General features: G+C 57.1%; 2 protein-coding genes across 3 annotated transcripts in view; both read right to left on the reverse strand.

Moving 5' to 3' along the window:
- Nucleotides 1–31: 31 nt before the first annotated feature.
- Nucleotides 32–23,658, reverse strand: CLASRP (CLK4 associating serine/arginine rich protein). Of its 2 annotated transcripts, XM_060000728.1 has the most exons (21): nt 23,405–23,658; nt 22,485–22,612; nt 15,370–15,467; nt 14,697–14,798; nt 14,389–14,468; nt 12,021–12,105; nt 10,698–10,846; nt 9,799–9,895; nt 8,732–8,810; nt 8,574–8,647; nt 7,276–7,317; nt 6,148–6,363; nt 5,745–6,032; nt 4,054–4,329; nt 3,696–3,735; nt 3,337–3,397; nt 3,037–3,095; nt 2,897–2,943; nt 1,101–1,183; nt 467–491; nt 32–185 (listed from the first exon to the last, which is right to left on the reverse strand). In XM_060000728.1, exons 2-21 carry the CDS (start codon nt 22,581–22,583, stop codon nt 143–145), a joined length of 2,043 nt encoding a protein of 680 aa, XP_059856711.1. In that variant the 5' UTR covers nt 22,584–22,612; nt 23,405–23,658; the 3' UTR covers nt 32–142. The 2 variants fall into 2 exon arrangements, 1 of the variants encoding a protein (XP_059856711.1); XR_009517752.1 differs by lacking the exons at nt 32–185; nt 467–491 and having other exon boundaries at nt 1,102–1,183; nt 3,692–3,735.
- Nucleotides 23,659–23,879: 221 nt separating this feature from the next.
- RELB (RELB proto-oncogene, NF-kB subunit) overlaps nt 23,880–25,160 on the reverse strand; it is a 29,279-nt gene continuing 27,998 nt past the window's right edge. Inside the window, exon 11 of the mRNA XM_060000640.2 lies at nt 23,880–24,690. Within this exon, the coding sequence (XP_059856623.2) occupies nt 24,305–24,690 (386 nt within the window). The 3' untranslated portion in view covers nt 23,880–24,304. The remainder of the gene's footprint in view (nt 24,691–25,160) is intronic.

Raw genomic sequence — 25,160 nt, forward strand, 5'->3', positions numbered from 1 at the left:
CACCAACCACACGGACGACACGGAGGCCAGGTGAAGAGAATTAAATAATGTGTGATTTTATTCCATTAGAGATAAAACCAGCAGCATCACAGCTTGAGCCCTCGCCCCACCCCCTCATCCCTCCGCCCCGCCACGCTTCTGCCTAATGCCGGTAATGGGGGCTTCGGGATCTGGACCTTGAGCGCCTGGAGAGAGAGGGGGGAGAGAGGCCCCGTGAGGGCTGGGCAGCAAGCAGGGAGCCCTGCTGTGTAGGCACGTGCGCACATACACTGACATGCTCGGGACCACTGGGGCTTCAGCGATGGGGAATTCAGCTGCAGAGAGGGATGTTCCCGAGGGCTGAGGCCAGGCCCTATGACTGGAGGGGATTGGAGGGGGCTGCGTCGGGATGGAGCAATCAGGGCTGGGACCTCGTGCCAAAGGGCAACTGTGATTTCCCAGGGAGCTGGGCCAGCCTGCTTATTACCTTCGGGAAGAGCTGTATTCTCGACCTGGAAAGAAAGGATGGGTGAAAACAAAGTAAGTGCCCAGGACCAGGAGTGGGCTCCAGGGCTGGGCTTCCAGTGTCTCCAGCTAAGGCAGCGCCGGCGCTTCCGGCGTGTCCGCTGCTGGACGCTACCTGTGCCCCTTGGTCCACACCCACGCGCTAAGAATGAGCTTTTCTTCCAATTCCTGTAAGTCCCTTGTGACTAAAGCAATCACCGTGTGTTGTGTGTGTGACTTAAAAGTTTTAATTTATAGAGGGCTGATGTGGAAAAAAATGTACCATGGTTTTTTTGTTTTTGTTTTTTGGGTTTTTTTTTTGCGGTATGCGGGCCTCTCACTGTTGTGGTCTCTCCCGTTGCGGAGCACAGGCTCCAGACGCGCAGGCTCAGCGGCCATGGCTCACGGGCCCAGCCGCTCCGCGGCATGTGGGATCTTCCTGGACCGGGGCACGAACCCGTGTCCCCTACATCGGCAGGCGGACTCTCAACCACTGCGCCACCAGGGAAGCCCTACCATGTTTTTTTTGTAACCCAGTTTGACATCTCTTCTTTTTTTTTAATGCCACAGAGCCTCCAGCCCGGCTCTCCAGACCAAGCGACCACGCGGACACTCACTGTAACGGGGGGAGGGCGAGCGGCTCTGCCGGCTGTACTGGCGTTCCCATTCTTCTCTCTCCTTCTCTCGGCGTTCCCGTTCCCTGCACGGGGAAGGGGAGGCAAACCAGGGGAAGGGGTGGGCATTCGGCTGGCGATAACACTGAACTGAACTCGATGGCTGGCTGGGTCCCTGTCAGGGCAGGTGCTGCCGACAACCTAGTCCAGGTGGAAGAATAAGCCAAGGGGGCATGTCCTGCTCCTCTCCTCACTTGGAAATGAGGGCACTGAACTCGGAGAGGGGATACTTACTGGCTGGCAGAGCCAGCATCTGTATCCCAGTCTGCCTGGCGATGAAAGGCTTGCTGAAGGGCTGGAGAGTTCGATAGATAATTTCCTGTCACACTCAGGGCACAGCCTCAGAACAAAGGGACTTACATGCTAAGTGCTTAACTGGTCTTTGTCAGAAGGACCAGGATTTGCAACCCCAAGGGCTACATTTACTGGGTGCCTTCGTGCCTGGCTCTGATCTCACGGAATCCTCTCCACCAGCCTAAGAGCTGGGACAACTATTCCATCCGCATTCGGTAGATAAGCAAACTTAGGCTTATCTATAGGCCGAAGGCTCAGACAGGAGGAAGGCGCACAGCTGGTGGGTAGCAGAGGCAGGATCAGAACCCAGGTCCGACTGACTACAACGCTGAGTCCCTAGGCACTCTGCTCCTCCACCCCCGATGGGAGCACATGGCAGCCCTGGAAGCCCAGCACTGATGTGCCTGTAATGAACAACTAGCAGCAGCAGCTCCAACCGTCAAGCCTCCCCACGCGCCAGGAACCACACACCAGGTGCCTTAACGGGAGAACCCCATGGAGGTGGCTGCCTTATCACATCTGTCTCATACAGTGAGTCCTGGCGTAGAGCGCTTAAAGTGCTTGTCCAAGGACCCACAGCAAGCGCAGGGTAGAACCAGAAACAACAGGTGACCCGACCCTGCGACTGACCAACTCTCCTCTTTGCTAACACCAAGCGCTACGGCCTCCAGTTCTGCCCATGGGTACTGGGTGGGCTGAGGCTTTACGGACACTAACCCCTGAGTTACCCTGTGCAGTTGGCACCAAGGTCTGTTCAGACTCTGGGCCAGTGCCCACCCCAGGGCCACACAGTCAGAGAGGCGGAGCTGGGAATGAACCCTGAGTCTGCCTGACCCAGGCTCTGAGCCACTCAGCTCTGCAGGGGAAGAGTCAAGGTGAGAACTGGAGCAGAATGGGAGAGGGGAGAGGCCCTGGCTCCCAGCGCGGGGCTGGCTTGCATTCAGCCGTTCCATTTGGCAAACGTTTATCGAACACCAGTGTTCTAGGGGCAAAGCACACAGCAGGAACCCAGCAGCCACACCCGACTTCTTAATGGGGACACGAACAAGAATGAGTGAAGGACACAGACAGTGCACACTGGGATGCCAGGTGCAGATTAGTGCTATGAAGAAAAGCAGAGTGGGGCTGGAGGATGTCGTGTTTTGGGGTGCTACTCCACAAAGGATGGTCAGGAAGGACCCCTGAGTTCAGCAAGGGAGGGAAGTGGGTGGTATCTTGGGAACAGCAGGAAAGGTAACCCAAGCTGGAGGCTGGCGGAGCTGGGAGGAGGTCACAGTGGCCGAAGTAAGCTGGGGATGGGAAGGAGACTGGGGGACAACATGAAGGCCAGGCGAGGGCTTTGATTATTTTCATCCACCCAGAGGGATCGGCCAGGGCTCTGGATCGGAGCAGGTGGTGGGGAACACAGGGCAACCCAGAGGCAGGTGGGAGGGAAGGGGTCTTACTTCATACGGATCTTGCGGGCCATGGCTCGAAGCTCGTCTTCCCGCTCCTACGGCAGAGATGGCAGGATGGCAGGATGGCAGCGAGGGCGGGGCCGGGCCGGCACCCTATGTGAGCCCTATGCCCTCACCCCAACCCGTACCTGGCGCTCATGCTCCTGCTGGATCATCTTCTCCTGAGCCGCCTTCTTATCCGCCTTGACTGTGGGGAGGGAGAGACACAGTGATGAGGGGTGCCCTCAAGCCCCGCCCCCAAGATGTGGAAGCTGAGCTCAGAGAGGCCAACCAGACTGCCAAGGCCCTAAACGTGGTGGCCGCGGGGCAGGTGCACACCCACTCCTCCCCAAAGGGCCTCCTATCTGGCAAAGGGCAGGGCCTCCCCACGGCCAGGCCAGAAGGAGGAGGGGCAGGGGAGCCCTGGAGGGGCAGGTGGCGGGACATACACTGCCTGTTCAGTGCCTTCTGCATCCTCAGCTTCAGCTTCTCCTGTGGCGTCAGCTTGGGCTGGGGAGGGGGAGAAGAGGCAGGAGACCGGGTGGGTGTCCCGGAGCTTCCACAACCCACCTCATCCAAGAGCCTGGGACTTGCGGGGGCATGTGTGGAGGACGGGCAGGCTGTGGAGACTGGCCACGAGGGTCTGGGAGCCCCAGTGGACAGTTGAGGAGGGAAGGGAGGCACAGATCTCAATCCCCGGGGCTGGATCTCCCGGCCCACCCGGGCCCCCCTGCAGGCCCACCGGGCCCAGCTCTCGGGCACTGCTGCTGGCGGGAATTACACGGGCGAGTTCCAAATTCTTACTGACTTTGGCAGCTCCTGTCTCTTTACCAGCGGCAGGTTCGGTCCTGGGAGGAAAGAAAACCAGCTGCCACCTTCGACCTCACGCGCCCTCAGCACTGCCCTCAGAGCAGACAGCCAAGGTCATGGGCCCCTGACACCCCCCAGGGAGAAACCAGGTCCCTCCCGGACCCTGCAGGACAGGGCCATGTCCCCCTCTGACCCCCGACCCAAGGCAAGGGCGTGACTCCTCAGAGCCCCTAAGGGCAGAGCTGTGGCCCCCTCAGACCTCCCAGGACAGGACCAAGTTCCTTCAAAAAGAGCACAGTGGAGTCACCTGCTCACCCGAGCTCACAATCCCCTTCCCCCAGCCCTGCCCCACTCACTTTTTCAGCTTCTCGCCCACAGCGGGGGACGCTGCCGGCCTGCCCAGCTTCTCCCTTGGGGGCGACGGCGAGTGACTGCGACTGCGGCTGCGGCTGCGGCTGCGGCTGCGGCTGTGGCTCTGGCTGGGGCTGCGGCTCTGGCTGGGGCTGCGGCTGCGAGTCAGGCTGCGACTTCGGGACGGGCTGAGGGACCAGCTGCTGCGGCTGCGGCTACTGCTGTGGTGCCGGGGCCCCCGGCCGCCCCGCCTGTACCGGTCCCCTGAGCGGGAGCGGCTCCTGGGGGTGCGGTGAGGCAGGAGAGAGGCCGTGAGGCTCCAGGGACCCCAGGTGCGCAATGCCCCACCCAGGCACTGAATCTACGAGCCTCCTCCGAGGCCCTGGGGTCCTTGTGTCTCCACTCCTCTCCCGCTACTTTCCTCAGAAATCCTCCCTGGCCTCCCTCAGTCTCTAAACAGAGACCGCCCTCTAGATACACCGGCCCTAAGACGGCTCTTCACTTCTCACTAGACACCCATTCACCCACTTCTCTGAGAGGTGACTTCTGGGGGGGCAGAACTTGGCTGGCGGCCCCCCCTTGTATGCTCACGGCCTCCTCACCTTGCCAGGTCCAGGGTCTCGCCACCAGTGGGGATGACCCCCCCGCCCCCGTGCAAGACTGCAGCACAGACCCACAGGATCCAGTCTGGGGACGTGCAAGCCCCACCCTCTCTCTGCTCAGGACCCTCAGGCTGGCCTCAGAGATGTGACCAGGGTCCCCCTCCGACCCCAGTCTTTCTCCTGACACTGCCCTGTGTCAGGCTCCAGGGAACGACCCAGAAGCCAAACCAACGCCACACACTGATTCTGGTGGGACTGTCCTGGGTTTTTACAAAATTCAAATTTGTTGGCAATATTGAGAAAACAAGAGCTGTCCTTTAAAAATCCAGCCCAACTTCTCTTGAGAAACCAGAAGACTGAGCAACACCACGCCTGCCACTGAGTGGCCAACGAGCCCAGCAGATGGGACGTATGCTCCCGGTTCACCGGGGCCCACGCGGCCCCTCTATTTTACCTGCTACACCTTGTAGGTAGCTGACGTTGAGATCCACACAACAATAACACGGGTAATGATGCTGATGACAATAAAAGCACTCACCGAGTGCCAGGCCCTGTACTAAACACTTACATAGAATTCACTTGTCACAACTTCACGACCCAATAAAGGGGACACCGTGACTGTATCTCTTTTTACAGATGCAGAAACAGGCCCCGAGAGTTCACTAGCAGGGCCAGAATCCATACCCAGCCAGGGGCTCCGCAGTCCCTGCTCTCATCCACCAGGCCCCCTCCGGGAATAGGACCGGAGGGATGCTCCCGTCCCTAGGTCACTTTCCTCCTGCCCCATGTGCAGCGCTTGTCTCACGCCCCGCCTTCTCTCAAAGGGCTGCCTTGACTCTCCGGCCCCTGCCCACGGAGTGCCCCAGTCCTAAGGGTCGCCAGCTGCAAACACCTGGGGACTTCCCGTGACAAGCACAGCTCAGTCTCCCTCCCCACTGCATCCCTGAGAAGGGAGGCTGTGCTCCAGCCCCGGCACCACACCTGGAGTGAGCACATTCCCCCCTGCACCAATCCCAGGTCTCCCCTCCCAGAGCCTGGTCTCGCTGAAACGGGGCCCACGCCCAGCCCAGTCCCCACAACCCAGCCCCACGCACCTGCTTCTGCGCCGGGGCCCGTAACCGCCACGCCGGGCAGGCGAACGGGAGTAGCGGTGTCCGTCTCGAGAGCCCCCACCTGAGTGCCGCCGGCCACGGCTGCGGGATCTCGAGTAGCGCCGAGAGCGGGAGCGGGAGCGTGACCAGGACCGGGAGCGGGAGCGTGCGTGGCGGCCAGAGCGGTAGGAGCCCCCGCCGCGGCGGGAGCGGGAGCTGGAGCTGGAACGGGAGCGGGAACTGGAGGTCCTCGAGGCGGAAGAGGAGGAGGAGGTGGTGGAGGAGCGGCGGCTGCAGGTGGGGGACGGAGGGCGGGTCAGCGCCGGCCCGGGCCGTGGCCCACCGCCGTCCCGAGTCCCCCCCACGGCGGCCGGGGTGTAGGGCAGGCAGCGTGAGCGTTACCGACCGGGCGCTGGCATTACGTCCCGGTGCGGGGCCGCCTGGCTGGGGGGGTGCGGGAGGCTTCCCTGTGGCGGCCCCTGACGCAGCTGCTGCAGCTGCGGCTGCGGCTGCCTCCTCATCGCTGCCCCCAAAACTGGTGATGAACGTGATCTTCTCCTCTCGGCCTGGGGTCGGGGAGCGGGAGCGGGAGCGGGATTCGGAGCTGGATTCTGAGGGCGACCTACAGAGCAGGAAGCAGGGGGCTCGAACGCCAGGCTCCTGGAGCCTGCCCACCGGCTAACAGAAGCCACCACAGAGCAACAGAAATCAGAACAGCAGAGCCCCGAGCAACGGCAGCCACCGGCGCAACGAGCAGAGCCAATGGGCAGAAAGACACCAGCTGTGCAAGGATCGGATTCCTGACCACGGAAACCTTCTCAGAACAACCAGGAAAAGGAGGAACAGCAAACTGTACTATTAAAAAGGGATGAGCCCATCGGTAATGTAACAGGAAAAGATTTCCTCAACATAGATGTCAGGTCAGGTGGAAAGCAAGTTCTAAAGCATTAACTGTGATTTAATTCCATTTTTGTGAAAAAAAAGTATACCTTATCCCTAATGGCGCCCACGGATTGAGCACTTACTGTGCCAGACTTTTCATCAAAAGGTGCACCTGCCTCATCTCACCTATCCTCCCAGGAGCCCCAAGGGGGCCCTCCCACACCATTCTGCAAAGGGAACTGGGGTCAGACCGAGGTCTGTCACCCTCAAAGCCTCTGTCCCAACCACTCCCACAACCAGGAGACACACGCGTATGCAACCAGGCCCTTCTGTGCCTGTTATTTCTCACTGCTTATTTCCGGGAGTTCAGATTAAAGGGACTTGACTTCTAAGTCCTGCCTTCCTGCCACGTCTGGTCATTTTCCACACAAGACTACGTTACAGCTAAATGAGAACAAATTTTTAAGGTTCACGTTTAAAGGAAAAAGAAATCAGGAAAGCAGGCTAACACTCTAGGAAACAAAAAATGATTCAGACTCCCAGAACACATTCTCCAGTCTGTGATCTCAGGGCAGCCTACAGGGTGGGCCCCCTGGCCCTCCTCACCACCCCTGCCCTCCATGAGGAGGACTGCTGGGCCTTGCGAACTCACCGCTTATAGGGGTCATAGGTGGGGCTGTCTCGGCGGGCGTAGCTATGAAGAGAAGAACGGGATGGGACAGGTGGGGGGATTTGGGATTAGTGTGCACAGAAGTAAGGCCAACCCCCAACCTGGGCGCCCAAGGCCACACGCTGGGCACAGTGATGAGGGGGCTGCTGGCCAGGCCTGATCCCTCCTCCTACTCACCTCACATCTGTCCGAAGCCTGAACCTCAGCCCTGACCCACAATGTGCCAGACCCACCCTGACCCTGAGCAACAAGGACTTCAGCAGCCTCCGACCTGACTGGCCTCCGGACCCTAGACTAGAAGCGACACTCCTCCCACTCCAAGTCCCTCGCTCTACTGGGTCCTGGCTTCCTACTGATGATGATGTTGAAACTAGAAGAGCTAACACGTCTTAGAGGCACACTATGCGCCAGGCACCAAGTGCTTTACTCAGTGAACTCAATCGCTCTTCCTAACAACTCTCTGACGTGGGTACTGTGATTCTTCACACTTCACAGCTGAGGAAACAGGCCCAGAGAGGTGAAGTCACTTGCCCAGGGCCACACAGCTCATAAACGAAAAGAGCCAGGATTCCAACCCAGGCCATGTGGCCCTGAGTCCAAGCTTTTATGCACTACACTGACCTGCATCTCTACAACTCTTTAAGGAATATTTTCCAGACCGCACATCAAACCCTGAACCCAAAACAGGTCCCTTAAGCTTCACAGCAACCCTCAATGACTCCCATTAAACACACGAGATGTGTCAAAGAGCATGGGTTTGCCTGGAGCCCCAGGCTGGGCTTTCCACATCAGACTGCCGCATCCAAACCTGCCCGAGACCTCGCTGTGGGCACTGGCATAGCCCCTCTCCTGGGAGGTGATGGTGCCCCTTTTCCAAAAAGGAAACTGCAGCTCAAGAGAGAAAGTCACCTGCCCAAACTCTGACCGTGAGGAAGCGGCCAAGCAGCAGAACCAGGTCAGAGTCCAGGGCCAGGCCCGTGCCCCTTGACTCTGCTCTCAACCCTTCCAGCCACCCCATGCCACCTCGCCACTGGCTCTCAGGGAGCACGGCAAGCATCCCGAGTCCAGCAGGGTGAGGGGAATGGCTGGCAGGGCAGGTGTCCACACGCCCCTCACAGCCACGCCTACTCCAAACTTTCCCTACTCACTGCCCTACTAGGAGGGAATTGCCTGCAAGTGGCGAGCTTGCCCCCAAGGTCTTCCTGAGCCCCGGCTCCTCCCCCAGAGCCCTGAAAGACTGGTGCTGGCAGGGTGGGGGCATGGGGCAGAACCCGTCCTACCTGGGTGGGCTGATCTTGCGTCCCCTTAGCCGCTTCTCCCGGAACTCCCTCCGCTGGCGCCGGGAGCGACGGCCCTGGAGCAGGGTGGGTACGAGGCTGGTGAGGGTGTGCCGTCCATGAGGCACACACCTGCCCTACCACCCTGGCCCAGCCCTCACCGAGTACATGGCCTTCTCCTCCTCAAGGGCCTTGGCATGTTTGATGGCCTCTGCCTCCTCCTTGTCTTTCCGGAGCATCCTACAGAGGGGCACGAGGGGCACGATGGAGGAGGGGCCAGGCCACAGGCAGTGTCACTGCAGGAAGTGAGAAACCCCAAGCCATCCTGGGGGTCTCGCATTCATTTTGCACTATTATTGAGCACCCACTGCATGCCAGGTGCTATTTCAGGTATTAGGGATTACTGAAAACAAACAAAAATCCCCACCCCCTTGGGCTACCATTCTGGGGAGAAGAGACACAATGACCAAGGTCACATAACATGGTATGTTAGACGGTGAAAGCCTCGATGGGAAAGTAAATCTCAGAAGAGGGAAGCAAGTCCAGGGAACTGGTAGAGGCTGCTGCAGCCTTCAACAGGGAGGTTGGGGAAGCCACCCAGAGAAAAGTGACAGCTGATGAGAAACCTGGGACAGTGAGCTGAGCAGGTGCCGACAGAGCCAACGGCACACTGAGCGGCCCCGAGGTCAGGTGGGGCCTCAGGCACCGAAGGGGTAAAGAGGCCATGGAGGCCGGCAGGGGTGCAGTATGTGGGCAGAAGACCAGACAGGTGAGACTCTGTGGCCGTGGTGAGGAGGCTGGCTGCGCCTGAGGGAGGTGGGAGTCATGGAGGGTTCTGGGCAGAGGACGCTGTGTTCAGACTCCAGCTCAATACCCTGTCAGATGGGACCGGTCTATGTGACCCACACAGGTATGGCACAGGGCAGAGGCTCAACCAGCAACTGCGAGTGAATGATCCGGGGAGCGAAGCCTCTCCACTGGAGGGCGCTGTCCACCAGGCCCAGGAACCCGGGAGTTTCCAGGAGTCCGGTGGCCTCAGGTCACACAGCTGGGGGCAGCCTCCGCTTCGACAAGGCTGAAGCCAGTCACAAGTACCCACCCCACGAGCTCAGGAGCCTCTGTGTGTGATGCCCTGGCGCAGGGCCAGGCACACAACTGCTCGGGAAGAGGGGTAACAACATATGCCAGGTCCACAGGACGTGGAGAGGCGTCAGCCCGCCGGCCTCACCTGACGAAGTCGCCATCGGCCATGCCATAGGTCGTGGCCTGTTTGTTGAGATCTGCCACCTGCTCCTGGTTCAGTTCGTCCACGTCCACCTCCACGTCTACACCAAAAGAAAGGCTGTCAGGGACCAAAGCCGAGCGAGAAGGGGAGAAGGGGCAGTGCCCCGGGAGTTGGGGGCGGGGGTGCCCACCAGACCGCAGGCCTCTGCAGGGAGGGAACGAGTCAGCTCATCTTGGCATCCCCAGGCTGGCGCAGGGCTTGGCCAGAGGCAAGCACAACAAACGGTGGGTGGGGGCCGGGAGGGGTGTGTGATGTGGAGGAAGTAAACGGGGGAGTGAACGGGGGACGGACAGAGGGCGGCTGAAGATCTAGGTGGGCGGGAGGCAGGGGGTTCGGGTCACAGGCATTCAGAAGCCAGATGCTGGATGACTCAGTGGAAGGGGGACGGACACTTCACATATGTCTGAGTAAGTCTGAATAAACAGTGGGTGGGCTGAGTGAGAAAGGGTGAGAGGTGGAGGGAAGACAGGCATTTAGGTGGAGGTGGGTGGCAGCATGGGGGATGAGGCTCTATAACTGGAGGAACACTTGTTTTCCAGAAGAGAGAGAAAGAGAAGGGGAGGGAGAGACAGAGAGGCTGACACAAGCAAGGAGGACAGACTCAGAACCTAGGTGGGGACAATATCATAGAAGCAGAATCCTAGAAACGAGGAAGGAGAGAGACACAGAAAGGGAGGCTGGACCAGGAGGACACGAGTGAGAAGGGAGGACAGCAGCGCCCTGGAGCAGGGGCGGGACAGGCGGGGCTCCTAAGCACGGGGGCACCCCACAGAGGGGGCGGGACGAGACACGAAAACAACGCCCAGGGACTGTGGGGGGGGAGGGCAGAGAGGGGACCCCACCGATGTCGGGGATGACCTCATCTTCGTCCGAGTTGCTCTCCTCCTCGGCCGGTGACTCCTCCTCCTCCGGCTTCTCTGCCACCTTCTCCACCTCAGCCACCGTGCTGTCCTCATAGGTGTAGCCAATGGAAGCCTTCTTCTCCGCCAGCCTGGGACAGGGGAGCCATGAGCCAGGGAGGTGCGGGGCGGGGGCGCAGACTATGGGCAGGATGCAGCCCAGGCCAAGCCTCGAGGGCCCGCACACCGCACGCCGCCCTCCCAAGTTCCAGGGCAGCTCGGCACCCTTGCCTGCAGACCCTCACTCACGCTCGCCCTCAGCCTAGAACCCTCTGTGGCCACCTCCCACCGGCTCTTCCCTCCTCCTCCAGCTCCAATGCACCATCCTCCAGAAAGTCCTCCCTCAGGCGGGGTCCAGCCCCATCGTCAGATCCCCAGCCCCACTGCTACTGGATCTGTCTCCCCCGGCCCCAGACTGTGAGTCCTGCAAGGGCAGGCCCGCGTTATCCTGGGTAACAGCACGGCCCAGCTTGGTCCAGAGCGGCGTAGGGGCCTAGTGCACGCCTGCTGCTGAATTCAGTCAACACTCCCTGACGCTGTCCCAGCGCCAGCCTCGTCCTGAACGGGGGGGTGGGGGTGGGGGGGTGTCAGGGATAAGGATGAGAGTCATCAGGAAGCTCCCGCCACACCGTGAGAACTCTTCAGAGGGAGGGAAGCAGCAAGCACTAGGATCGCAGTGGGGGAGCTGCGCAGCAGCAGGTGGTAAGGAGGCAGGGCTCCAGGACCGCTGGGGAACAAGTGGAGCAGCGGCTGTCCTGGCGAAGGGGGGCCATTCCTCAAGGGACACAGCCTGGAGAGGTCCCTCTCCAGAGCGACATCAGCTGCTGCTGACCACAAGCTTACTTCACGGCAGCAGAGGACAAACACTTCACAAGCTCCGTCTCCTGCAGCCCTGGAAAGTCCAGGCAGGGGGCACTGCCGCCAGCCCCCTCACAGAGGAGCCCGCCAAGGCTCGGAGGGAAGTCCTCACCGGCAGGTTTCAAACCCAGGCCTGTCCAGCCCGGGGCCTGCTCTAACTCCCTGCCCTAACTCACCTCCTACCATCCCATGGGTTGCAAACGCAGTGTAGAGGTTTGTCAGCAGACCCTTCCTGTCCAGCTGCTGCTTCCTCCTCTAAACATTGATCAATCGAGCGCCTACCCTGTGCCAACCACCAGCCCCGGCTCTGGGGAGCCCAAGGTGGACAGGATGGACGAGGCTGTGCCCTGTGGGGCTCACAGTCTGCCTGCCTCCCTCAAGCCCACGGTGCCCCAGACCCCGGCTCACTTCTTCTTCTCATCCTCACTGGGTCTCTGGAGGCCTCCGTACAACTCGTCAATGTAGATCTGGTACAGGCACTGCTCCTCTGAGACTGGGGCAAGGCAAGAGGCACGTGGGTCAGGGGATGCTGGGGACACTGGGAATTCAGGGGGGACACAAGAATGGGGGGGGGTAGGAGGACAGGTGTGACCCAAGCACAGCCAGGGTCAGAGTCACGGATTCCCAGATAATCACACCGTGTGTGTTGAGGACACAGCACCTGCAGGAGGGCCCTGGTGACACCACTGACTCGCCATGCAACCCTGATCAAGGAAATGAGCCACTCTGTGCCTCAGTTTCCTTTTCTGTAAAATGGGATCACTGGCAGAACGAGCGCGTTGTATTTTGGCGCTGCTACTGTTACCACTGTTAGGAAGGTCTTCAGCTGGACCCTTCAGAACGACAAAGCTATCCTGAGCACTGGACGTCAGTCACCTGGACCCCACGGGCCACTCCACTCTGTGCCTCTGTGGGCCAGTTTTTTTTTTTTTTTTTTTTTAACATCTTTATTGGGGTATAATTACTTTACAATGGTGTGTTAGTTTCTGCTTTATAACAAAGTGAATCAGTTATACATATACATATGTTCCCATATCTCTTCCCTTGTGGGCCAGTTTAAATTAAGCGCGGTTAATCTGGGCTCTCGTTCATCCACAACACGCAACTCAAGGAGCTCAGCAATGTACTGGAGCCTCCCCGGGTCTTCCTGCAGTGAGACATGCCCGAATCCCAGTGGGACCCTGGCCTTGCCTTGGTGGGCCTCAGCTCTTCTATCTGTAAAGCGAGGTGCGTGGGCCGGGCGGGCCCAGGCGGGCCACGGTACAGCCCTCCCCGCAGCCTCCGCGGTTCTGCTGGTAGGTCCACAAAGCCCCGCTGACCTGCCTCACGTGAGCTCCAGCCAGCCAGCCCTCCCTGTCCCCCAAGGCCACCCGCCCCCTTCCCCCACAGGGCTGTCCTCCTGGCCCGGAGTCCAGCGGCCTCTCCTCACTGGGGAAATCTTGCCCACCCTTCCCTGAGCCAGCCTTGGCCAAGCACCTCAGAACAGCACACATCTGTCGTGACGGCGCCTTAGCTGTGACTACCACCTGCTTTCGTGATTACATGGCTCCCCCACTAGACCCCTGCTCCCAGAAGAGTGCCCGACGCACCACAGGTGCTCAGGAACTGCGGGAATGAATGAATGAATACAGAGTCAGAACTGAGGGAAACCCTGGCTCCATCACCAAGAATCTATGTAGCCTGGGGGGAAGGCAAAAACAACAACGGCATCAATGATGACGCATTCCCCCTGATTCTAAGGCCTCAGTGATTGCCGAAATTTGACAATCTCTGATTTTAGAGATGCTAAAACACCTATTTTAGAAACAAATACGGGGACAGTGAACCCACTGGGAGGGCTGACTGCCAGGCACGGTGCGGGGCCTTATGCACTCCTCACCGAGCCCTCACAACCACCCCAAGGGACAGAATCCACCTTTATCACCCTTCCCCAGGAGGAGACCGACACTGGCCAGGCTAAGGGACAAGTGTGTGGCCCTTAATTTCACAGGGAGATCCTGGGAGTGTGTGTGGGGGTATCTCAAAGTCCTTCTCAGGAGGCGAGCTGAAGTTCAGAGCTGTCCAGCAGGAGGCAGCAGTGGATAAGGGCAGGGTGAGAACCCCAACTCCTTGGACATGGTGTCCCCCCCCCAACCACTGAGCCTCGATATCCTCATCTGTAAAATGGGGGCATCATCCCTACCTTGCTGGGAGGTTATGCAGATGTACTGAGGTAACAGAGACAAAAAACTCTAAGTTTGTCAGGGTCTGAACCGCCACAAGCCCAGAGAGGGGAAAAGTCTCTAAACCTGTTTTCTCGTTTGTGAAGTGTTAACGGTGATGGCTTGGGAAAAGAACACTGGACATGTATGAACGCTTGGCAAACTGCCAAACTGTCTAAATATTCATTTAAAACAAGGAGAAATTTCCTTTCCAGAGCTAACATTCTGACCCATGCAGGCGGGGGAAATACACAGAGGAAAATAATGTATTCTTGCTATTTTCACCAATTTTTTAGGAAAAAACGCCACAGAGTTAGAGGGCATGGGATGTGGTAGGACCATCTAGTTCACCAGACATCTCCTGTACCAATTCCAGAGACAGAGGGCCCCAAGAGAGAAAGGGATGTGAACAGAGCGGGTCCATGACAGAGCTGGGACCAAAACCCAAGGCCCCTTAGTAGAAAGGCCTGGGATAACTTTTCTTGCCAACCTTGTCGAGGTCTTCCAGTCTCCAGGGACACCCTCCGCCCCTCCCGCCAAAAAACCCCACTCCCCCGCCGCCCCAGGTCACTTACTGCCAGCAAAGTCGTTCTGTACCAGGCCTCGGTAGCGCTCGTAGTTACATTTCCGCTCGTCCGACTCCTGTTCTGGGGAGCTTTGGGGGAGGCCAAGGTCTTGAGACCACAGGGAGAGGGTAGACCCCCATCCCAAGCCAGCAGGAAGGGGGATGAGGGGCCTGGCTCAGTCTGACGGGCGGGGGGGCCTCCCCACGTGCACACCTCCTTCCTTCCCAGGATGGTGACAGGCAGGCCAGGGCTCAGGAAAGAAGAGGTGCTGCTGGGTAGGACTCCCTGCCTGGCAACCCCTGGGGGAGGCAGCTTACATGGTGGTGAGCAGAGGTGGGGTGTAGTCAGGGATGTGGTCCAGGTGGGCACGGACATCGAAGCGGTCAATCATGTTGTTGGTGTCCCCCTGCCAGGGCATCCTGAAGTGGGGAGCAGGGGAGCAAGGAGCCTAGGGTCCCCATTGCCCAGGACACAAAGTACCTGCTCCCTGCCACCTCACGCTTGGGAGTCTGGCCCCCAAGCCCTCTGATCCCCATGCCAGCCCCACCCTCACCCCCCACCACGCAGTCCCTTATGCCACCAACCCCCCCACCAAATCTACATTCAGGCTCCTGACAAGAATAGGGCCCTGGGGAAACTGGGGCCCTGTTTTTCAGAACCAAGCAAGAGTGGAGAACTCGAACCACGTCCTAGGAGCCACCTTTATAAGCCCAGTCACCCCAAAACACCCCCTCTGGCAACCTACTCTCTGCTGCATCTGGGCCTCTGGCCCCGGCCCCACTCATTCTCCTCTAAGTCCTCCTCCAACCACTACACCACGGGGCCTTTATCCCAACCGCTGCCGTACAGCCTTAGCTAGTGACCTTCACCTTCCCACGCAGGCCAAAGCTTCCCTCTCTCAGACTCCGAAGGTCTGTGTCCTACCCCAGGTCCCTTTGGCCCTCCAACCCTCAGTCACAGACACTACCCTACCCCCAGACCCAGTCTTACATGTTAACGGGGCTCTCGGCGGCCAGGGCAACTGCAGAATCCAGGTGCACCTTGCAAGCTCGACCATGCACCTGCAGGAACTGGGCTGGGTCCTTCTTCTGCAGGGAAGGACAAGATGGAGGTCACCACCCAACGGAGCCCCAAACCCTGCCACTCCCACACAACCAAGTTAGCAGCAGGCTCACCTCTGACGCCAAGAGGCCCTACTTCAGAGGTAAAAGAACCTACACAAGGCTGGCAGCACTAACGGGGGCCACCTAACCCCTGGAGACAGGGGAAGGGTTTCCTCTCGAGGTGGTAGCAAGAGGCTCTGAGCTCTGGCCCCACTTTCTACACAGCCAGTACCAAGACCCACCTCCCTAAAATACTTCCCCCAACTCTTCACCCCACCCCCACCCCAAGGCCACTCATTCAGAGGCAGGTGTGAGCACTTTGGCCAGGACCAGCCTCTAAGACACCAGGACTGCATAAGCTCATGAAAGGACAATCAATGTCACTATTCACCAGAGACACAGCAATCAGAACTACAAGACACCACCTCACACTAAGATGGCTAAAGTTGAAAGGACAGATGATAGCAAGTAATATTGACAAGCGTGTGCAGAAACAAGGTTCTTCAAAAGGTTAGACAAAGAACTGCCGTATGACACCCGGCAATTCCACTCCTAGGTATATACCTGAAAAAACTAAAAACAGAGACTCAAATACTTGTACACAAAAGTTCACAGCAGCACTATGCACAACAGCCAAACCCTGGAAACAATCCAAATGTCCACCAACGCAAGACAGATAAACAAAACATGGCACATGCAGACAATGCAATATTGTTTGGAAGTAAAAAGGAATGGAGTACTGATCTACACTACCACACGGATGAGCCCTGAAAACATTACACTAAGCGAAACAAGTCAGTCACAAAAGGCCACACATTGTATGATTCCATTTATGTGAAATGTGCACAACAGGCGAATCCAGAGACAGAACGTAGACTGGTGGCTGCCCAGAGCTGCGGGGCGCGGGGAACCCCATAATGGGTATGGGGCTTCTTTTGGGGCTTATGAAAATTTTCTAAAATTACATTGTGGAAATGCTTGCACAACCCTGTGAATATACTGAAAACCACTGAATTGTACAGTATGTGAATTATATCTCAATAAAGCTGTTTTAAAGAACAAAGGTACCTAGATGGAGAATGGCCCCTGAGCCGCTCCCACCACCTGATGTTACACCTTACACTCACTTATCGCCTCAGGCCTGAGGCCTCCTGTGGGGAGTCACGATTCCAAGTCACCAGAACTGCGTCAGGAAAGGATAAAATCTAGCCGCAGCAGCTCCCACCACTGAGCTTCCCGAGAGCCGGGCCCTGGCGAGCTGCAGCCCCTGCCACGTCAGAGGAACCCACAGGAGCCACGAGCCGGGCTGCTGGTGCTCCCCACTAAACCCTGGCCAAGCTCCCAGCACCACCGCCCCAGAGCCCAACCACTTCCCATCCCGCCTCCCCCCTCCCCCGCAGCACTGCCACCTTCCCCAACCACTCTGCGGCCTCCTGGCCTCCTCCCCGCTCCCTGCTACCACCCTTGCCCTCTGCAGCCCATTTTCCGCGAGGCAGCCTGAGGGGTTCTGCTAAAACCTATTAGGCCACGTCCGCCTGCTCAGAGCCTCGCCGCTCCGCTCCAGCTTGGCCCTCTCTGACTTCTCTCCCCCGCCTCTGCTCCAGGCGGCTGGCCTCCAGACCACAGCACACATTCCCCATCTCCATCTAGCCGCCTTCCTTGTCAGCTCTGCCTAACAGCTCCCCCGCAACCCGCCTGACTCTAGCTCCTTAACCGCACCCGTCTGCTTCGGAGCACCGCCCCTCACGGGTCACCTGTCTCCTACACTAGACCGCAGCTTCCACGACGACGCAGGACCTGTTTTGCTCACTGTTGTATCCCCAGCGCCTAGAGCAGGGACCGGCCCACGGCAGGCGCTCAGGAACACTGACGGAAGGAAAGAGAACAAACCCTCACCGACAGACGAGGAGGCCGAGCCCCTGCAGGAGAAAACCGTCAGCATCAAGCTCCCGAGCGCCTGCACTTCCCGCTCTGCCTCCACCTCCCGCCCCAACCGCCAGGCGAGCAGGAGCTGAGAAGGACGCTCCCCAGTGACCACAGCTGCTACGGGGCTACCACCTGTCCTGCGCTCACTAGGCGCCAGGCCGCTCTCCCTCTCCTCTCACATGTGAAGACGCTGAGGGTGGGGTACACCCGAGCCCACGGAGTCCAGCGGGGTGGCGCTGCTGGAATCTAACTCCTCATCCCGCACGTCCCCTGCCTCCCTCAGTCCCTCACCTTGGGCCACACAGCGCCCTCGGCCCGTGACCGCCCCAGCCAGGTCTAAGGCCAAGAGCCCCTCGTGTTCTGAGGCTGCGCCAGGCCAAATGCCCAGCTCCCACAGCCAAGACTCACGTGGGACACTGTGTGCAGGATGGACTTCGGCCTGTAGCGTGAAGCCACTGGCAGTGCCAGCACCACAACAAGGAAAATAGCATTGGGCGGGGAGTAAAAACCTGGGTCCATGGACTGGCTCTGTTGGGAGCGTCTGGAAAAGTCAAGGAACCGTACTCAAAGCCAGGAGTTGGGGACTATCCTGGTGGTCCAGTGGTTGGGATTCCATGCTCCCAATGCAGGGGGCCCAGGTTTGAGCCCGGGTCGGGGAACTAGATCCTGCATGCATGCCACAACTAAGATCCCGTGTGCCACAACTAAAGAGCCGGTGCAGCCAAATAAATAAATAATAATAATAATAAAAATAAAAGCCAGGCGCTGAACTAAGTGCTTTATGTACATCTCAAACGTCTCAGTCTTGGGAGAAAGGTGCTACTCTTACCCCCATGTCCCATGAGGAAACTGGAGCTCAGAGTGGGGAGGCTCACTTGCTCCTGATCACACCAGCCATAAACAAAACTAGGATCTGAGCCTAAATGGTCCTGACTCCAAAATCCACTCTTTTTTTTTTAAGTGAAAGGTACAATAGCGTTAATTATATGCACCTTGCTCTGCACCGGATCTCTAGAACTTTTCCAGCTTACAAAACCGAAACTCTATACCCAATGAACAACTACTCCCCTTTTCCCCTCCCGCAGCTCCTGGCAACAACCATTTTCTGTTTCTAAGGTTCTGTTCTGTTTCTACTGCTTCTAAGACCTCATACACATGGAATTTTGCAGTGTTTGTCTCTTTGTGACTGGCTCATTTCACTAGACATAATGTCCTCAAGGTGCCTCCACGCAGTAGCATGTGACAAGATTTCCTTTCTTTGTGAGGCTGAATAATATTCCACTGTATGTATGGACCACTTTTCTTTACCCATTCATCAGCTGATGGACATTTAGGTTGTTTCTACATCTTGGCTATGGTGAATCATACTCCAGCGAACAGGTACAAATATTTCCTCAAGACCCAAAATCTATTCTTAACCAACGGATCATTACGTCTCCAGGACCCGAGGGGGCCGCCGGAGTTCATGGGGCCAACTGTTAAGCAGGCACCGACGCCAGGTGCAGGCGTCGTGCTAGGGCCATGGCACTGACTGAGACAGCCAGCCTGGCCCTCAGGGCTCCCAGTCCAGTGTGGGGGACAGGCCCATCCCCCACAGTGACGACCTAGAGTGGGCAGTGCTGGGATAGGGGAGCCAGGTGATGCGTCATTTAGCCTGGGCCCTCCTGGAGAAGGAGATGCCGGAGCTGAGATGTTTTATTTCCCACTTTCACATCAACAGGGAATTGTTTCTTTATCCAAACCGCTGATCAGAAGAAAGCTGACAAGGACAGGAGAAATGACAGAACTAGGGTCAGCTAGGGAGAGAGAGCAGGCACCATGGACAGATGAGCAGAGAAACCGGCTGCCTAGACACACCTGCCCGGCCCATCACAGCTGACCTCAGCTTCCTCAGTGCTCGCCTCAGCCGCCTCCCTAGGCCCAAGAGCAAGATGAGAGACCCGTGTGACAGCCCCATCCCCTCCTCAAAGCAGCTATCATCCACAGTTTGGTGGCCGTGATCTGAATGCTCATCACGTTCTCGTACGGGGACAATGGTTGCTTGTACGGGCCTGCACCACAAAGCACCCCACAGACACTGTTGTATTCTTGAAGCTCTTCCCTGTCACCCTGTCATCACCACTGTCCCAAGGGGGAAAACAAAGCTCAGGGAGCTCCCCAGCTACAAGAACAAGAGCACGGAGTCCCAGGCCTTCTAAGTGGACCAATTCCAGCCTTTTTTCCTCCACACCATCCATCAACCTGGATGCTAGTCTAGCTCTACTTGGTAATAACAACCACCTCAGAACCAACAAGAGCCGGCATTTACTGAGCAAGTTACCCTGGGCAGGCCTGCCCTCAGTGGTCTCTGTGCCCAATCTCACTACACTCCAACAGCCCGGGAGAGAGGTGTCCTTGTCCCCACCATTTGTGGCAGACCATGAGTTGGCAACCAACATCCATTGCCCCTTCCTCGATAGTAATAAGACTCCTAACTGGCACTAGGCCACCCAGCATACAGTCTACGCCTCTTAACCTTCCTGACAGCTGTTTGTGACCATGGGGTTACTTGCCGGCCAGGGGGATCTGAGTGGACATACCATGTGCAAACATCTAGAGACTTTCTTAACTGGCATGAGCGCCCTGGCCTCTTTCCCCTCCCTTCTTCTTCCCCGCTGGATGTAATGAACACATGATGGCTAGAGCTTGAGCAGCCCTCTTAGACCTTAAGACAACACTGGGAAGAGAAGCCATGCATGGCTGAACAACAAAACGGTCCCTGAGCAGAAATGGCCACCTCTGCGCTTTTATGTGAAAAGGAAATAAACTTCTATCTTGTCTAAGCCATTGATGCTTTAGGTCTCCGTTATTCACAGCCAAACGTGATTTTATAGGATACATCATTTCACATGCAGAAGAGGAAACCAGGCTCAGGGATACAGTCACTTGCCCGGGCCACATGGTATGTAAGTGGAATAGCTGGAATTGGAACCCAGAGCCCTGTGACTCCAAACTCTTAAGGACCTGGTATGGTTTGGTATTTTGCCTCCCGGCCGTGTCACCTTGAACAAGCTGCTGCACCTTTCTGAACTTCTATTTCTGCAGTAGAAAGCCCAGGTGAAGAGCTAAGAGAGGTCCAGGGTCAGAGAGTCTGGGTTAGAATGCCAGCTCTGCCCTCTTGCTATATGATCTAGGCCATGACTCTCTGAGCCTCAGTTTGCTCATCTGTGAAATGGAATCAATAAAAAGCAAACCACCTCCCAGGCTGGGGGTGACAATTTGATGAAGTGGAGACGCGTCAAGTGCTCAGCACAGTGGATAACACATAAATGCTCAACAGAATTAGCCATTGTTATCAGCATCACCTTTAACACAGGGATCAATACCAATCTCTCAGGCCTGCTGAAAGGACTAGAAAGAATGTGCCAAAGTAGCAGGCACAGGGCCTGGCACACCACGAACCCTTAACAAATGGCAGCTATTCACTCCTGAGCACTGACTGTGTTCTTGGTCCACTGCTGGGGCCTCACCAATAAGCAACATAGACCCAACCCCTGCCCTTGTGGTCATGTTATAGTTATTCTGACACCACTGGAGAGGGGCTCTCTCTACAGCCCAGTGGTTCCCTCCCGGGTGACAGAAGGCAACTGAGGCGCTCTCAAAGATTCCTCTCCTAGGGTAACAGCAGCCTCTGTCTCATGGGTGACTGTGGGGATTCAAAGAAATCACGCATCTAAAGCTCTTTTCAGAGCCTGGTGCCTGCGAAGGACCAATTAAAATGGTAACTGCTATGCTTTATTCATCTGTTCTTTTAAACCACGTTGGGCTCAAGCTTGGAATGCAAACATGACCCAAATACACCTAGTCTCCAATGCTACAGAGCTGGATATGTGTGCTAAATTCCGCAAAGGGGAATGACAGGGAGCTATGACGGCTGAGTATGGAGGATGAGGAAAGACTTCCCTGAGGATTGAGATCTGACAGATGAGCAGCAGTTAATCGAGTAATAGGAAAAGCTCATGCAAAGGCCCTGTGGCTGGAGAGGGCTATATAATTTGGGGAAGTAAAATGGTAACTCTTTATACATCTTTTTTTTTTGTTAGAAAAAGTAGCCTAGATATTGAGGACGCCAGATGGCGTGAGCAAAGGAACAAGGCAGAAAGCAGAGTGACAAGAGTCTGGAGGGGGTGGTAAAAGCCAGAACATGTAGGGTCTTAAACGCTGGGTTGAGGAGCCCGGCACTAGCGAGTCACAGAGAAGTTCTGAGCAAGGGAGGGAAAGGGTCAGCTTTGTGCTTTAGAAAGACCTCTCTGGCCCCTCCACCCTGGAGGGTGGATTAGAGGCGGCAGGACTGGAGGCCAGGAGACAAGGGAGGAGGCTGAGGCAGTGATGCGATGGTAAATGAAAACGTCTATAACAAATACCATCTAACAGGAGAACTGAACTGGCAAATGCCAGTTCATAACTGAACTGAAATGGCAAATGCCATTTCAAGCTGGGGTCTCAAGAGCAAGTAACAGTTAAATAGGTGAGAGGATGCATTACAGGTTCAATCCCTGTGGTGGCAGAGACGGAAAAAAGGCCAATGGAGCTACCTAAGGATGAAGCTGAGAGGCCAGACCACAAGGGCCTTTTAGATCACAAGATGCAGTGCACTCTTCTCTCCAAAAGCAACTGAAGCATCAAACAGGGGAGGGAAATGGTCAGACTTGACTTAGTGAATGATGACGGCACTCCTTCGGGGTGCCAAATTCAACCTCAAGAATGCTGAGCTCTTCTGGGCACTGTGAATACAGCAATAAGCAGGATAGACACCATTCGGAGGTGGCCAATCTCACGTCTGGACTGCTCTGAGTGTTACAAAGACTTTCCTCCTTCCTACTGACCCCAGCTCTGTACTGAGTCCACACCAAACAGCGCAGTATACTACAATAAACAGAATGCCTCAAGTTTTTACCAATGATTATGCTCAAAAAATGGACATTCTCTGGAGGAAACTGGGCTCTAACATTAGCGCATTTCCAAGCCCAAATCGTACCGGGAGGACCGGGCCCCACCCTCCAGCAGAGCTCCCAGCCCAGATTAAAGGTTACTCACGATCTTTTCATAGTACTCCCGCCGCCGCTCTGCCCTCTTTTTGTAGTCGACCATCATACCTCGAAGCTTCCGCTCATGCTTCCGAGCCTCGTGCCACATCGTGGTGAGGCCAAGCCTGGGGCCTCAACCTGAGGGATAAGGAGACGGGTGTCAGACGGGCTTTAAAAACCATATAGACAGACTCTATGTCATCTAACAAGTTGGTGACAGAGTTGATCCTGAAGAGCAGCTTCAGGGAGGGGAAGTGAGGCTATGGAACCCTGCTCCAGATGCTCAGGTGTATCCCAGGCAACTCTGATCCAGTACCCTGGGCATTCTGAAACCGCCCCCTCGGGTGATTCTGGAGTGAGCATCCCTGGGAAAGGGGTATCCTGTGTTCGAGGAGCCAGAATCAAGGATGAAAGGTTCGGGAATGGAAGGAGCGAGTGTTGGAAGCAAGGTCTGGAAACAGACCTGGAGCAGCTGGGGCTGGAGCTCAAGGGAGGGGAAAGAGCTGAAAGGGCTCCCACCAGGGGGCATCTGTGGGTGTGCCTATGGGTAGCAGGGGTCCGGAGATGAAGGCAAGTGGACGAAGAGGAGAAAGATTTTATGGGAACAGAGTAGTGGCTTGGCGGTAGGGGTCGAGGGCAGGTGAAGGGCGTGGACGGAAGACGTCGACCCTTGGGGGAGGAGGGGGAGCATGGGACAGTGCTGTTAAGGAGAGACCAGAGCGCGGCTTAAGTCTAAAGACGGAATCTAAATTGGGGGCGGGAGGGTAGGGTAGAGACTGAGGGAAGCGGAACGGGCAGACAGGACGGGGTGGGTTGAGCTTCGGGGCGAGGCTGGAGGACAGAGGCACAGCCCGAAGGTTTGGACAGGGCCGAACACCGGGTCTGGGCCTGAGGGTTCGGGTTAAGTTTTTTTTGACAAGAGGAAGGGACCTGTGGCAAGCGGCGGGGTCCGACGCGGCGAGTTCGGCCCGACGGCGGGGGCAGGGCGCGGCCTCAGGCCCGGCAGGCCGAGGGGGTGCGGAGCGGTCGGCCCTCGAGGCCGGGGCCGAGCGAAGGCTCACAACAGACCGGGGAGGGGTCGAGGCAAGGACGAAGCTGGGCTGACGTCCGCCCGAAGCCAGGAGGTCACGGCCAGCAGCCTGCACTCGGCAGCTCGCCGCCGCCTCCCACTGCTGCGCTCGCGCGCGGCCCGCACCGGAAGCGGAAGTGGGAGGCTGAGTGAAGGGGGAGGGGCGGAGCCTCGCGGACGGCGCTTCCGCTCACGCGAGGGGCGGGGCCTATATTCGGGCGAGGAGGGAGGGGCGGGGCTTGAAGGAGATAAGCGGTGTGTCAGGAGATCCTGGAGACTTTGTACGTAAGGGCCGCGGGTGTTTCTCAAGCGGAGAAGAGAAGAGACCCCCAAGGCTCAAAATCTCATCTTTATTGGGAAGACTCAGAACAAACAACCTACCCCCCACCTTCAAGCCTGGGGACGGAGGGCGGGGGATCTGCACCCTCCTCCCATATGTACACAACAGAATCCGCCTGGAGAAGGTGCCCCCGCTTGTGAGGGCTGAGGCAGCAGCTTTAACAAGCGAGCGCTTGAGAGCCAAGCAAGCCCCTTTTCCTCTCCAGACTCAGTTTTCTCACTTGTAAAATGGGCTCAGGGGAAACCGATGCTACGGAGTTTCTCGCCAGCGCTGAAGATGTCCGATTCAGAAGGATGAGAACGTCGGAAGACTGACCAAGGGCCGCCCAAGGGTATGGGGGGTGCTGGATATCCTGGTTGGGTTCGCACGGCCCCTTCCACCTCCCTCCCCACCCAGCGCCTCTCCTCCAGCGCCGCGGGGGCTACGTGGCCTCAGGCCCCGGGGACAGGAGGCTGCCCCCAAAGCCCGCCTCGCGGTACTGATTGGGGAACATGTTGCTGCCCACGAGGCTGGCAGTGCCTCCGTCCCCGGGGCCCGGGGACTGGTACGAGTCCAGCGTCAGCGGCTCAGTGCCGGGGGGCTCCCCGACCGCGGCCCCTGCACCCCCATTGCCCGCGACAGCGCTGGTGAGTGGTGGCGCTGGGGGCAGCATGTCCAGCATGGTGAAAAGCGTGGGGGCAGCGGGGTCGTAGGCAAAGCCGTCGTCCAGGAGGTCCGGCTCGCAGGGGGGCTCCAGGCCTGGGAGGGATACGGTGCCCGGGAAGAAGTCTGTGTCTGGCAACAGCGCTGATGGCGGGAGGAACAGGCCTGCAGGGATGAGAAGAAAGAAGAAAGTATGGTGGGCTTTTAGGGTCGACCTCTGGCCAGGCCCTAACTCAAATGCCCCCTCTGTTGCTAAATGCTTTATCGGTGTGGCCTCTTATAATGCCAAGAAACTCTGAGTAGGGACTATCACCGTTCTCTATCTCCCTTTTTTTGTTGTTGTTACAATAATTTTTTAAATTACAAATTACAAAGTTACAAAATACAAAACATTTGTAATTACAAAATAATTACAATTTTTTTGTAATTTTTTGTTACAATAATTTTGTTGATGTACAGAATTATATGTTCCAGGTGTACAACATAGTAATTCACGATTTTTTAAGGTTATACTCCACTTATAGTTATTATAAAATATTGGCTATATTCCCTGTGCTGTACAATATGTCCTTATAGCTTATTCATTTTATACATAGTAGTTTGTACCTCTTAATCCCCTGCCCCTATCTTGTCCC

This window comes from Delphinus delphis, chromosome 20, assembly GCF_949987515.2.
Source record: "Delphinus delphis chromosome 20, mDelDel1.2, whole genome shotgun sequence".
Classification (NCBI taxonomy): Eukaryota; Metazoa; Chordata; class Mammalia; order Artiodactyla; family Delphinidae; genus Delphinus; species Delphinus delphis.

Bases quoted from the DNA above. Each gene is read 5' to 3' on its own strand.
- CLASRP (XM_060000728.1), bottom strand. From the start codon at position 22,583: ATGTGGCACGAGGCTCGGAAGCATGAGCGGAAGCTTCGAGGTATGATG. The intron at 10,847-12,020 runs GTGAGCCGGGGT...CCCCTGTCCCAG, and splicing joins AGTGAGGATGAGAAGAAGAA to GCTGGCGGAGAAGAAGGCTT. The intron at 3,398-3,695 runs GTCAGTAAGAAT...CCCCCTCCCCAG, and splicing joins AAGAGACAGGAGCTGCCAAA to CCCAAGCTGACGCCACAGGA.